Below are 14977 nucleotides of genomic sequence, written 5' to 3'. Positions count from 1 at the left end.
TGTGGATTCACGTCCAGGTCCCAGTAGATCTTCGGATATAGGCCGTACTCAGGAAGGGGTAGAGGGGCCAGAACAGGCACGGGCGTATATGGAACAACAGCACCAACATTTGCACAATCGTTAGACATTGGTGAAACAGCACAAACATTTGGTTTAACATCCTCATTAACTTCTCTCTTCCTTGCATTTCTGTTCTTTTTCTGAATTCTTTTATCTGCTTCTCCGTTCCACATTTGTAGCACCTGCTGGTCCGCTACAGACGGCTCTGGAAGTTTTATACAACACCCACACCCACTAAGCTGAATATTCTGTCTGAGTATTTCAGTCTCCTGCGTTAATTCATCTGTCAACCGTTCCAACTGATTTGGACTGAAACTTCCTCCCTCAGGAAACCCCAGTTTAACCCATTCTCCCATCTGCCTCACACTGCTTGGGCCATACACCTTCAACATGTGTCTGTATTGTGACACAGCCTTATTAATTTTATCTTTTTCCTTAGACATACATAATTGTATTTTAAAAATCCCAAGTTAATTGAATTAATTAACCAAAATTGAAAGAAAAAAACCCTTATAATTATTTTTTAATCAACCCCAGGAAGAAAAAACTCTTGTTGTGTTTTTTTTCCCTTTCTCCCTTAGAAACTACTTTGATGTCACCTATATGTTCCTCTCTAGTGAACTATTTCTACAGGCACTTCATTTAAGAGGATGTTCTGCCCTAGGAGCTTGTCAGCTCTGGAAACATAAAATTATCAACCATCAACCTTACCACGGTTCAATCTGTGTTCCCTCCTGGTGTCCCATGCCAAGTTCAATATCAGCGGTGCCGGTGGACCCAAAATGAAGCCACCTCCCCACTCAGGAGGCTTTTGGTGGATGGCTGGACTTGCTTTTTCAATCCGCCATTTTCCCCCGCTCAGAAGACACCAGACACACGAGATATCCCGGACAACGAGCCCCCAAATTGTTATGGCAAATCTAAAATTAATCTCTAAGTATCACCAGGAAGGAAGATCGATGCTCAAAGAATTCTTTTTTTTTGAGACCAGAGGAATAAGGACATGCAGTCAAGGATTCTCTCTTATCTCTCATTTATTGAACAAAATCATGCAGTTTATATATGACCCCAGTCACGTACACCATCATGCATTATTACATCAACCCAAATATTCCCTTATTGGTGAATCCTAGTTTATTATTGTCAGGAGAAATGGTTGCAGGTGAGGTGTGTCTGTCAGTTTGTTGACTCCCTTCTTTCACTCTATTTAGTCTCCCCTACTACTCTCAGAATTGCTCTTTTCAGCACTTTCCCACAGTCTCCGTTATCTCCTGGGTCACAGTAACACAACACAATGTAACAAGTCCTTTCAGGTCACAAGCACACTAAGCTGCACACTTAATTTAGTAAGATTAATCAAGATTAATCAATACCATTACTCCCTGAATATATTTTATCATTAATATAACTCATTAGTAATCATTAACCATTACTCATTATTGTTAATCTGCATTTTTCCCATCACACCTTTAATTTAATCAGCCACATCTTTTACCCTGTGGGGCCAATATGCCACCTGCTGGAGCGTGTTGCTTTGACCCATTTGTGTCCCGCAGATGGGGAGTCATGGGCGTGCAGCAGCATCACCCCCCTGTGGCACTGAGGAACCACAAACGCAGGTGAAGTGTGCGAGTCAGTGGCATGAACAAGCAAGCCTTTGATGACCTGGAGAGATGCTCTGGTGTTGTATAGGTCTTTAAGGCCTGGTATGGTGTCAAGATCTTGAGCCGAGATGGGACATGTGGATGGGTCAGAGGCATGCATATGCATTTTGGAGATGGACGGGTCCCAAGCCTGGAGAGCAATTAAGTTGACATCAGAAAAAACAGGGTTAATGGAGACAATGGTACTTTTAGCATTGTTAGGTGTCACTGTCATTACTGTTTGAGACCGTGTAATAGCTAGGACATTGGTGTCAGGTGGGTTTGGATAAAGGGAGGGATTGAATGTCCATGATGTGCCTTCAGGAGGAAAGGCCCCTTGTTTGGCTAAGCTATCTGCCTGGTCATTGAGTTTTTTGTCATCTCCCGGGATTCGGGAGTGGCCCCTCATTTTCTTACAGAGATCTGCAGGTCATGTATGTCTACCAAGTGTTCACACGCCGCAAAAAGCTCTTTGTGTTTGACTGGCCTTTTGTTTGATGTAGTGTAGTTGTTGGTGTTCCAAGTGGCATGTGAAGCTTAGGCACGCATAGTTGGAGTCTGTGCAGATCACCAACGTTTTTATGCTTTTCTGGACGGCAGACTGAATTGTTATGAGAATTCCTGCTATTTCAGCATATTGGGAGGACTGAGCACCCAATTTGAGCATTAGGGGTTTGTGAGGCCACCCGTTTATTCCAACAATGCCCACCCTTGCCATTAGTGTGTGTTCTCGGTGGAATGAACAACCATCCACATATGCAGTGACAAGGTCTTTGCATGTGTTAGAGTCAAAATAGTGGTGGTTAGCCACGGTAGGTACAAGGGTTTCCGGAGTCTGTAGCACTTGGGAAGGAATGTCTCCTTCGCATCGCCTGCAAGAGGAAAGGCCTGTGCCTAGAGGGCCCTTGTAGTTTTGTGTGTAACATACCTCCAAGTCAAAGATTTGAAGAGCCATTAGCCAGGAGGCTACTCGAGCATTAGTCACGACACCCTCTTGAATTCGTTGGCTGTTCAGGAAAGTGACTGGCTGATGATGAGTTTCAACAATCACCTTCTGACCACCTAGGTAGTTGTAGAAGTGTTTAACTGCCCACACTGTTAGTATAGCTTTTTCGCAGTCACTATATTTGTGTTCAGCAGCCAGCATAGTTTTACTAGCATAGGCTATGACACGTTTGTCTTGGTCATGTAATTGATGCAGACCGCAGCTGAGACAGTGGTCAGAGAATCCACTTCTAGGTAGAATTCTTTGTTACTGTCAGGATAGGCAAGGCATGGGGCCGTGCACAGTTTCGATTTCAGTGCCTGCATGGCTTGTTCCTGGGCTTTGCCCCAGGTGAATTGGGTATCCTTTTTTAGTAGGTTATAAAGTGGATGGGCTAGGTCCGCATAGTTTTCGATGAACTGGTGTGAGTAGTTGCGTACCCCTAAGAAACTATGGAGTTCCTTAAGATTAGTTGGTGCTGCGAGGTCTGTTATCCCTTGCACTCGACTCACTTGTGGTTCAACGCCATCAGTGCTCACGAGTAGACTGACGTAATTCACCTTTGTTCTGCACCACTGACACTTGGAGAGTGATATTTTCGCACCTGCTATCGTGAGCTGGTCAAGAACATGATAAATCTCTTCAATGTGTGCCTGTAAGGAGTGGTTATGCATGAGGATGTCATCCACATATATCAGGGTGCCTCGCTTGTGGGCATCAGGGCATGCTTTGTTCAAGAAAATGTTGAACTCTGCTGGCGAGTTGTATGCTGTCAGTTCACAAAGGTGAAATCTAGCTTGTGTTGGTCTTCTGCTTGCACATCCAGAGGCTACATCGATGGTGGAAAAGTATTTAGCATTTCGGACTGAGGGAAGTTCTTGCTCTAATTGTTTCATCGGCCACCGAGACTATGGAGCCTGTTGATTAAGTTTCCGATAATCAATGGTCAGGCGCCATTTACCATTGGGTTATATGATAGGCCATAATGGTGCAGATAAAGGTGCTGTTGCAGGGTCGAATTATGCCTTTTTCCAGAAAGTCATCAATGAATTCCTGTACTGGTTCATATGATGCCAACGGGATTTTGTATTGGTGGACAAACGTGGGTGGTGCTCCTGGACAAGTGGGAATGTGCACTGAGTGAATGTCAGTGAGACCACAGTCCATTGAATATTTGGCAAAAGATTTTTGATATTTACAAAAATATTTGACACACCACAGAGTTTCCTGTGTTCGGCTTCGCTTTGGAGTGCATCGGCTTCCTTTAGAACTTGTTCGACTTGAATCATAAATTCAGAGAACAGAACAGATAGGTGGATCTTGCTCGTGTTTTCACCAAAGGTGTGGCTTCTAAGGTGACACCTAGTTCAAAGAACTGAGGTGACAGTTGGAAAAGCGCATGAGCGTGACTTAAGTGTTGGCCAGGCCGCATTACCAAGCGGATGGGTACATTTGCGGTTTTCGCGGGTATCACAAGGGAACCTTGGTTGGCAACCTGATATACCTCATGAATAGTTTGCTCTGAGCCTAGGTTGCTGGGATCTGAGGACCAGGTTTCTGTTGAAATTTCAGTCAAGGACCACAGCACATTATTGAGGGTGTCTACGTGGACAACAAGGTGCACCAAGAAATCACTTCCAATGTAAATGTCATGTGGCAAGCTAGGGACGACCAAGAAGTAATGGGTGAGTACCCTATTGTTCAATTGGATTGTTAGAGCACAAATTCCATCAGTGGGTGACATTACTTTTGATGTTGTGTCGAGAGGAAAGCGACAAAGACTGCTCACCAAAGGAATATTTGGTTGAGTGAGGCACAGGGTCTCAAAGAATGTTCTGCTTATGGCAGACTTGTCAATCCACAGAGCCAGAACGGCATTGTCAATGTGATGACCTTGTATTGTGAGGCCATTCTCGATGGGAAGGCCAAGAGTATCTGTGAAAATGAAAGTGCACAGAAATGTGCTCCGCTGTTAGGGGGCCAAGAGGAGACTGCGGTCTCTGGTGTGGCTACCATGGGCTCAATTTCCTCCTCCTCAATGTGAGGGGTCGGACTTGGTGGACCTTCTATCGATTCAGGTCAGATTTCGAGGCGGCAACACTGAGCTTCCCAGTGGTGTGGGGTGCAAATGGGCAAAGGCTCATGCACTTGTGCCCAGATTTTTGACCTTTTGAAGTCAATCAGTGGTTTGAAGTGATTAAGGAGGTCTTTGCCGATGAGGAAGGGAATTGTTTCAAGAGGAGACACATAAACTGAACGCACCAAAGTCATCGGCCCGATGGCTAACTGTATTAGTGCCATAGATTGAATTGTGAGGCCTGCATGTGAATAAGGTTGAATTTTAAGAGAACAGTCTTGGAGCTGTAGCTCACAATTTTCACACTGCACAATGGCTCGAACCTGGTTGAACAAGGTGGAAGATATTAGGGTGACATCTGATGCAGTGTCCAGCAGGGCCTTATGCACTAACCTTCCTTCCACAATGTTGGACAAATAGAACTTATGTGCAACCCCTTTTTCAGTTAAATGTCCCATGAACTGTTGGACGGGTGTATCGTCTTCAATGACTGAGGGATCATCTGGCTTTAAACCTTCTCTGCCATCTAACTGAACAACCAAGACAGTCCTGGAGGGTGTTTGTGAGTCACCCCCCTGCACCATTTGGTTCCCAGCGCTTGTCTGGGTCACAAGTAGATCGCACTGTACAATGGAAGACGGAGCTTCGCTTGTCACCTCTCCTACATAACTCTCTACCATTTCTGGTGTGTTAGAGATTGGCTCTAAGTCAGATTGCACAGAGGTGATTCTCTTTACAAATCATTGCAAGCATTCGGCGGATTTTCTCTAACTCCGCAGAGTTAAGTTCCTTGCATTTAGACTTGCTTTTGGCATGATTTTCTTTATTTTGATACCAGTATTTTTAGTACAATTAGAAGGCTGGTTCTAAGCTGTTCGCTTATATCCCTTATGGGGATATGCTGATTTTCTGCGGCCCGCACTGCGGTTTTCTGCAGGGTAATAGTCACGACCATACCCAGACCTGTCCCGAGGGTTCCAGAAATCTTTGCCTCAATTTCTGTCTGGCCTGTGAGGAGGGTAGCGTTTGTAGTGTTGTGAGGGCAGAGGAGATTTTGGGCCCTCTCTGGACCACAGCGTTTGTGAAGGGTCCTGGGTGTATCTTGGTGAATCGGCATGGGTAGCACCCTCCAACTCTAAAGGTGGAGATTTGGAGTTGACATTTAAGACTAGGGGTATTTCAGGCTGTTTATTTGCATTTTGTTGGGATATTAGGAAACCTCTAAGAGTTAAGTCACGCACCTGTCTGCTAGACAGGGTGCGAGGGCAAGCTGAGACTCCCAGTTGGTGACTAGTGTGGGGATGGATGTTTTGGATAAATAACGTTTATATAACGTCTGAAATATGCCTGTCTGAGTCTGTTATAATACTGCTGAGGGGATTCCTGGAATTGCTGTTTTACATTCAAAGCAGCAGCCAGTTCTGTCTGTGACAGGTAATTGGAGAGTTCTTCCTCCAGTGAAATGTTGGTCCATGCTGTTCCTGCCGGGTTGAAGAGAAGAATATCAGCAAATTCCTCGGGGGCCATCTGCTGATCTTGCAATAAGATTGAGACCGAAGCTGGGTGAAACATGCCCAGGGGGGCTGGGGGTCTCCTCACGTGGTGAGTTTTATGACTCAGTTCCCAAGGCTTTGTTGGCATTATCTTTGGTTTAATGGTGGTCGTAACTTTCGGATGACCACTTAGTATGGAAAGGCTTTTATTGACAAAACATTATGTATCAAACAATTATATTCAACATTACCATTTTAAACTTACCACACTGCTCTGATTCTCCTGACCCTTGTCAATAACAATTCTGTTTGAATCCTTGTCTGTATCATCTAAAGACAAGCCCAATGACATATACTTCAACAAAGCATTTATACATTACACCATAATAGTAATGTCCATCAAACATAAAATCCAACTAACCATAGTTGCAACCTCTTAAAAACTCTGCTTCGAGGCAATACAATCTAGTTTTAAGCAGAGCATTGCACACTAAATGCCATTCATCGTTTCCAAGTAGTTCACCTGAGGAGTCACACACATGCACATAGCGCTCCTCCCTACATTCCCTGTTTTTGAATGTGGGACAAACTTACATTAGGGATTCCTCCCCAATATACTCAGGCCTTGCACAAGCACATTACTACTCACTTTGGTGTTTACCGATTATTGCCTTGATCCAGGGCATGAATGCAGAAATATTGGTGTAGGCATTTGTTTTTGTGGGTTTGTTACAGTTGTCCTTCTCATAGAAAGAAGCAATGCTGACTGCAGTGTTATTACACACCAGCGTCCCCCTTCAACAAAACATAAACAAGGTTAACACACTGCTGAACTAAATCTTTATAAATCTTCTGCTAAAATTCTAAAAACTGATGTTTTTTTCTGACCTGGAATTAGGCTTAGACCTGGACTAAATTGTACTTTTTTGTGGTTAATCTCCAATCAGAATGCTGGGTAGTTTAGGACTAGGCTTAATACTGGCCCAGGAAACTGACATCTGCTTGGGTTTAATGGGTTTAATCTTAGGGATAATTTACCTCACACAATCCACCTTTAACACCACCTGCACACAGTATGTTGTAGTTCCAGTATCTTTCACAATCTTATAGACTGTGATGTTCATCTCCAGAAGTATGTTACTTGCATTTCCCTTGGTTTTAATTCTTCCTCAACCAGCTACGCTGCAAGTCCCACCTTTGCCTTTGCTTAGTTTAGAGATGGAAATCTTGGCAGCATTCTTTCTGTTTTCAGTTGAGTTTCCTAGCTGTAACAAAGCCAAGAAAATTAGTTACAAATGTAGTAAACAGAACTTGATTAATGAGAAAGAATCTGGATGGTGGAGCATGGTGGGAGATACTGCTGTCTTCTGTGCAGCAGACAAGGGTTTGATTTTCCCACTCGAGCGATAAGGTCTCCTTACTGTAGAATAAAAATCCTTGGTTAACATTACATATGCTGAATGTTGTTCTGGGGTCGTATTCTTTAAGCATCAGTAAGGTTACTAACAGCACTGGGTGTAACAGCCTCATGACTCTTAATTTAAACCTGCTCTGACTCCCTGTCACTTCGAAGTGCATACATTACACATGCCAAAATCTGGTTCAGATGCAGTGAAGTTGTGACTGAAATCAGGTAGTCACTGCAGTCATTCCAGGCCAAATGTGGGCCATAAGAGAACTGAGGATGGGCCACATTTAGGCCCAATATTTTTTTGCTCTCTGGGAAAGAGATTACCTTCAAAAAGATGATGTCATTGCTGGGGGAGGGGTAAAGGAACTCTGGATGTATGTGGTGCTCTGTTACTGCTATACGTTCAAAGATGTTGGACTTCAGATTATGAGCTCCGATCACTGCTGTCACGTTAGCTTCATCCAAGCCAATCCTAGAGGAACCAGGAGACAGAAACTTTATTCAGTTTACTCCTCAGTTTAGTAATTGTCCACTTCTGTCATTACTACTAGATTTCCCACAATCACACCATGCTGACAAACTGTGAAGACTAGCAAATGCTTCTTCTGATACGTGTGTTAGCGTAATTTGTAAGAAAACACAGAAGAGCAACTATGATTGTTTAATGCAGGATGTGCCCTGTAAAGGACTGGCACCTGCTTCAAGATGTGATCCCGCCTTATGCCCAGTGATTCCGGGTAAGCTCTGGACCCACCGTGACCCTGAATTGACTAAGCATTGACTAAGCCACATTTTATTTTTATGCATTTTTAAATAAGCAAATAAACAGAAACTAGGCAGTAGTGTCAGTCAGATATAAAGGTCAGTTTGCCCAAAACTATATAGTAAAAAAAGAGCATACGCTTTACTGCAATATGCAGTCGTCATGACAAAGAGATCAGACGCAAGGAAACCCACACAGACATGCTCCCCGTTTCCTTGTAGTGTCCCATATAGACCATGTAGTGTCTGGAGTGGGGCTTTGCCTCTGTGCCATTCACGATACCCACATTCACACTGGCTGAGAGAGAGAGAGAGAGATGCAGAGTTTAAGTACAGAGACATGCTGGTTATAAGTACATACTGGTATGTATATTTTTCCCTTTTCTCAGAAACAACACTGAATCAAAGCTCTAAAATCACCAGTCTCTGCCATTAAACAATGTACATTTTAAAAAATACACTGCAGCAAACTTGGTAAATGAAATCAATGGAACCTAGTCAGTGTTACTTATATCTTTGTTATTGATTATGTCCAGTCAACTGCTATGATCAGGTAATAATAAGCTCTTAAGTTGAATTACTTTTTCTTCTAGACACATACTTGTTGTAAGTTAATCTATCAAAATATTGCCCAATAATTCAAGTTATGTAACAGCATGATTTTGGGAACTGGACAACACCCAATCTTTTACCCTCAACCCTATATATACTCTACCTCCACCCGGTCTCTGTCCCTTGTTTTTGTGTTCATCTAACCAAGTCACTCTGAACTCCTGCCCATTTCAACCTTTACTGGTGTCTTATGTACTAGCAAATTTGGCTCATTTTGCTTGAAATAATCAATATTTTGTACCCTTTGCAAATCAAAGTGTTGACAGTTTTCATTAAAGGACCATTTCAAAATGAAAATGTAAAACATGTTTTTATTGCTATTATACAGTACTGCAAAATTATTTGGCATATCCATCGCAATGATCACACACATACACACACACACACACACACACACACACACACACACATAGAGGCAGCCACATCGGTCCCCAGGGAACAGTTGAGGTTAGGTGCCTTGTGCAAGGGCACTTCACCCATGAATGTTGAGGGAGAAGAAATTGCTGAAATTCCACATCTTTAACCTTTAAGCCATTGCTGCACATAATTTGAAATATTAGTTTTTGAAATGTCCAAAAAGCATTTCTAGAACTAATTGTTCAATTTCACTAATCAGTTTTAGGTGATATTCGGGAAAATTTTGATAAACTGTAATCTGCTAACATTGATTTTGTATCCTGTTCTAATTACATAATACAGATTCCACATTGTCTTCAATAACACTGGAGCTGTTCACATTTACACTGATTGCATTTGGCAGATTCTCTTATCCAGAGCAAGTTACAGTTTAATCCTGTTACAAATGTGAGCCAATGTAGTGCTGGAGTCTTGGCAAAGGACCCTTATTGGTGTAGCATTGGGGGGTTCCCCAGCCACACAATTAACCTACCAGAGCACTATAAATAGTAACGTGTTCATAGCTGTTTTAGAGAAGACAGCCGTCACAACCAAAAATTTAGACCCTTAACCCTTGGAACTGAAAGCTGACAAATTTTTTATTTTGTAAACCTATAATTACAGTATACAACGTGAGAGGACAGATGACATCCGAACAAGTGGTGAGAAAACTCATAACAGTTTTTAAGGCAGAAATTGTTTATTTATAGTGAAATATCAAGTTCTAGGTGAAGTTCTAATGACAGTGCTTCATCCATATTCAGTCAACATTTAACCTTACATTCTTTTACAATGGCATAGGTTTAACAACATAGGCTCTTCCTTCAGTGAACTGAAACACCACTACAACCAAATAAAGGCCTCTTTACAGTGGAATTACTGGTGTTCAATGATTTTCTCAATCCAGGACATGAATGCAGAAATATTGGTGTAGACATTTGGTTTTGTGGGGTTGTCACAGTTGTCCTTCTCGGTGAAGGAAGCAATGCCGACTGCTTTGTCATCACAGACCAGAGGACCACCAGAGTCCCCCTGCAACAAAACATAAGCAACGTTAACACACTGCTGAACTAAACCTTTATAAAGCTTCTGCTAAAATTCTAAAAACTGATATTTTTCTCCTGATCTGGGATTAGGCTTAGACCTGGACTAAATTGTACTTTCTGTAGTTAATCTCCAATCAGAATGCTGGGTAGTTCAGGACTAGGCTTAATACTGGTCCAGGAAACTGAAATCTGCTTGGGTTTAATGGGTTTAATCTTAAGGATAATTTACCTGACAAAATCCACCTTTATCTCCACCTGCACACAGTAAGTTGGTGTCGTTCCAGTACGTTTCACAATTTTCATAGACAGTGATGTTCGTCTCCAGAAGTACGCTACTTGCAGTTCCCTTGGTTTTAATTCTTCCCCAACCAGCTACGCTGCAAGACCTATCCATGCCTTTGCTTAGTTTAGAGATTGAAATCTTTGCAGCATTCTTGATGTTTTCAGTCGAATTTCCTAGCTGTAACAAAGCCAAGAAAATGTGTTAAATGTAGTAAACAAAACTGAACTTCATTAATATGAGAGAATCTGGATGATGGAGCATGGTGGGAGAATGAAAATTGTAACATTACATTTGATGAATGTTGTTCTGGGGTTGTATTCTTTAAGCATCAGTAAGGTTACTAACATCACTGGGTGTAACAGCCTCATGATTCTTAATTTAAACCTGCTCAAACTGAGTCCCTGTCACTTTGAGGTGCACACATTTGTGATGTCATCAGTCAATCAATCAAAATGTATTTATATAGCACATTTTTGTAAGTGATGTTGTCACAAAACAGCTTTACAGAACTGGTATCAGAACAGATAACAATGTGGATCAGAAAGCCCCATGCGAGCAAGACAAATGCTACAGTGGCAAGGAAGGACTTCCTTGGGAATGGAGGAAGAAACCTTGGTAGGAACCAAGACTCACAAGTGGAACCCATTGTCCTCTGGTCAAACTTCTGATAGAAATCAAAGAGTGAGCAGTTGTGTAAGAGTTAAAACAGAACAGGGAAAGACTCAGCTCACCCCCCAAAGACCCACACAATAGTTTTTTGAGAACACCTCATCAAAACAAATGCATCAACATGGAAATTACAGCAGCGTATATTAAATGCTTCTCCTCTATTCACCACATATGAACATAACATCATATTTTTCTCCTCATCCAGTCCATAACTTTCCTCAATTCTATTCCAGATCTTTAGGTAAAACTTTTAGGTTTTTATTTTGTTTGTTTCTCTCGTGTAAACTCAATACAGCGTCATATCAGAATATTATGTGCTCTTCCTTATTTCTATATTCACTGTCCATTGTCTCAGCTTCACTGACCATACAGGAGCACTTTCTACTTCTACAATTACAGAGTGTAGTCCATCAGTTGCTGTGCACACATTGTTTGTCGCTCTTCACACTGTTCTTCAATGGTCAGGACCCCCACAGAGCAGAGAGTATGATTTGGTGGTGGATCATTCTCAGTGCTGCAGTGACACGGACACAGTGTTATTTCTGGCAGCTGATTTTTATTTAGTTTTAATCTTAGTCTTTAGACTAAAATGTGTATTACGTTTAGTCTTATTTTAATCATTGAATTCTTCTCAGATTTAGTCTGGTTTAAGTCGAAGACAAATGCCATTTTTGTGTACTATTAGTCCATTAAATAAACATTTATTAATGTAGTAAAATAAACCAACATTACCAAAATTGATAGTGAAATATATGAAAATGGTAAATGAAATCAGTCTTTAAATATATATATATATTTTTTTTTGCCATTTCCAATTTTGCTTGTCACCTGTTCCCATCACACACCCCACAGTTAGAATATCTCTGCTCTACAGACTCACCAACAAAAGTGGGCTTGAGTATCCTATAGAAATAGTGTAGAGTTGATTTTTATTTAGTGAATATGTTCGTAAGAGCTTTACTTCTTTATTCTGTTGAAGTGTAATGTAACTAAAATGCTAGTGTATCTATTTCTAGCAGAAATATCCTCCTATGTTGTAGTGCGTATAGACCATTAACCTTAAACCCTAAGGGCTTGATACTTCAGTTCCTCACACTCATCACAACATACCTTTCATACTCAAAGAAGTTACTATTAATTTTAGAATACACTGGAAGGCATGTCCTAATATCAATACCTGTACAATAAAGCTAGGCTGAAAGTAAATAGCAGGGTTTACCTTCAAAAGCATGATGTCATTGCTGGGGGCAGGGTAATGGAACTCTGGATGAATGTGGTGCTCCTTTACTGCTATACGCTCAAAGTCATTGGACTTCAGACCATGAGCTCCGATCACTGCTGTCACTTCTGCCTTATCCAGTCCACTCCTAGAGGAACCAGGAGACAGTAACAGTTTACTTCCCAGTTTAGTAATTGTCCACTTCTGTCATTACTACTATGTTACACACAATCACACCATGCTGACAAACTGTGAAGACTAGCACATGCTTCTTCTGATACGTGTGAAGCCAGCCTCCAACAAATTGCCAGTGACCTAATATCATGTCAGATTTAACAAGCTAAGTTATCTTTCCTATGTAAAGTTGCTGTGTTGGAGATAAAAGATTTATTTACAATTGTGATGAGAGTAGTCTCTCAGATCCACTGAACATACAGGGTTCCCTCCCATGGTCCAAAAGCAGACGTTGATAGGTGGATTGGCGACTCAAAAGTGTGTGTGTCTGTGTGTGTCACCCTGTGAAGGACTGGTGTGTTCCTGCCTTGTGCCCAGTGATTCCGTGTAGGCGCCGAACCCACCATGACCCCGAATTGGATAAGCGCTTACAGACAATGAATAAATCTTAATCTTAACCATAATCTTTACATGGGCCACATTTTATGTTTGCCCAAAACTATTCAGTAAAAAAGAGCATACTCTTTCCAGCAGTGTGCAGCCGTCATGACAAAGAGATCAGAAACGAGAAAACCCCCACAGACGTGCTCCCCGTTTCCTTGAACAGAAACCATGTAGGGTCTGGAGTGGGGATTTGCCTCTGTGCCATTCACGATACCCACATTCACACTGGCTGAGAGAGAGAGAGAGAGAGAGAGAGAGAGAGAAAGAAAGAGAAAGAGATGCAGGATTTCAGTACAGAGACATGCTGGTTATAAATACTTACCGGTATGAATATTTTTCACTCTTCTCAGAAACAACACTGAACCAAAGCTCTAATGTCACCAGCCACTGCCATTAAACAATGTACATTTTAAAAGATACACTGCAGCAAACTTGGTAAATGAAATCAATGGAAATTAGTCAACGTTTCTTATATCTGTGATATTGATTACGTTCAGTCGACCGCTATGATCAGGTAATAATAAGATCTTTAGATTATATACGTTTCTTCTAGACATATCCTTGTTGTAAGTAAATCTATCAAAATATTTGCCAATAATTTTCATTGTGCAAGGGCACTTCAGGTGTGAATATTGTTGTCTCTAAATTCACTTTTAAGCCATTGCTGCACATAATTTGACATATTTGTGAGTTTTTTAAATGTCCAAAAAGCGTTTATAGAACTGACTGTTAAGTTTTCTAATCAGGTTTAGGTCATGTTCAGAATTAAGAAGTTTATACGCTGATACATGTAAATTAAAAAAGTCATTAATTTTAATTACGTTGTATCATGTTCTAATTATAATAATACATATTCCACATTGTCCTAGTCTTCACAAACACTGGAGCTGTTCACATTTACAATGATTGTATTTGGCAGATTCTTTTATCCAGAGCAAGTTACAGTTTAAATCCTGTTGCAAATGTGAGCCAATGTAGTGCTGGAGGTTTGGCAAAGGACCCTCATTGGTGTAACATTGGGGGGTTACCCAGCCACACAATTAACCTACCAGAGCACTATACATAGTAAACGGTTCATAGCTGTTTTAGAGAAGACAGCCATCACAACCAAAGATTTAGACCCTCAATTTTGACAATTTTCCCCTGAGCTACTGGACAACACAGGCTGTGTGTGTGATTATGTGTGTGTGACACTTACCTGAGTGACCGAGGGGCAGCAGTACAGCCGGCAGTAGGAGCAGATGAACCAGAGCCATGACTCTATGCTTTATGTTCTCCACAGTGAGGGAGAGGATGTTTAATACAAACTGCTCCTTCTTAATTTCCACCAAATTTCCTGTGTGGTTTACTTTCACGGAGACGGTTTCAAAGATTAGACAGAGTAATCAGTTCTGATCATGGGGTGTGAACATAAAGTTCTTTTGGTTTCTTTTTAAACTCTTGGCCCTATCATTATCTGGCATTACAACTAACAACTGGCCATTGAAACATCCAAATGATGTTGAAGGTGTAATGTAAGGTAAAAAACATTACCTAGCGTTCCTTTAACTGAAGTAAATGTATTGTGAGGAAAACAGTCCCTTAATAAGAACTAATTATTTTTAAGAAAAACACAGTGTATCATGGTGCCATTCACCAATGGTGGCTGGTGAAAATATTGTAGGTAGGGCTGTTTGCACCACATTTTCATTTTCAACAACCAT

At 41.4% G+C, this 14977-nt stretch overlaps 2 protein-coding genes across 2 annotated transcripts in view; one reads left to right on the top strand and one right to left on the bottom strand.

The window, feature by feature from the left end:
- Nucleotides 1–14977, top strand: part of LOC136671371 (guanine nucleotide-binding protein G(q) subunit alpha-like) — a 75465-nt gene that overhangs the window by 20546 nt on the left and 39942 nt on the right. The window lies entirely within an intron of this gene.
- Nucleotides 10088–14530, bottom strand: LOC136671579 (granzyme-like protein 1). Its single transcript, XM_066647313.1, has 5 exons — nucleotides 14473–14530; nucleotides 13353–13503; nucleotides 12657–12804; nucleotides 10715–10945; nucleotides 10088–10471 (listed from the first exon to the last, which is right to left on the bottom strand). Exons 1-5 carry the CDS (start codon nucleotides 14528–14530, stop codon nucleotides 10316–10318), a joined length of 744 nt encoding a protein of 247 aa, XP_066503410.1. The 3' UTR covers nucleotides 10088–10315.

This window comes from Hoplias malabaricus, chromosome 16, assembly GCF_029633855.1.
Source record: "Hoplias malabaricus isolate fHopMal1 chromosome 16, fHopMal1.hap1, whole genome shotgun sequence".
NCBI classification, from domain to species: Eukaryota; Metazoa; Chordata; class Actinopteri; order Characiformes; family Erythrinidae; genus Hoplias; species Hoplias malabaricus.
The sequence above is the reverse complement of the archived record's forward strand: the minus strand, read 5'-3'. Positions and strand labels throughout refer to the sequence as shown.

Coding starts and splice junctions, on each gene's coding strand:
- LOC136671579 (XM_066647313.1), bottom strand. CDS start 14,530: ATGGCTCTGGTTCATCTGCTCCTACTGCCGGCTGTACTGCTGCCCCTC. Junction 13,504..14,472: donor GCTGCCCCTCGGTCACTCAG/GTAAGTGTCACA, acceptor TCTCTCTCTCAG/CCAGTGTGAATGTGGGTATC. Junction 10,472..10,714: donor ATAAAGGTGGATTTTGTCAG/GTAAATTATCCT, acceptor GTTTTGTTGCAG/GGGGACTCTGGTGGTCCTCT.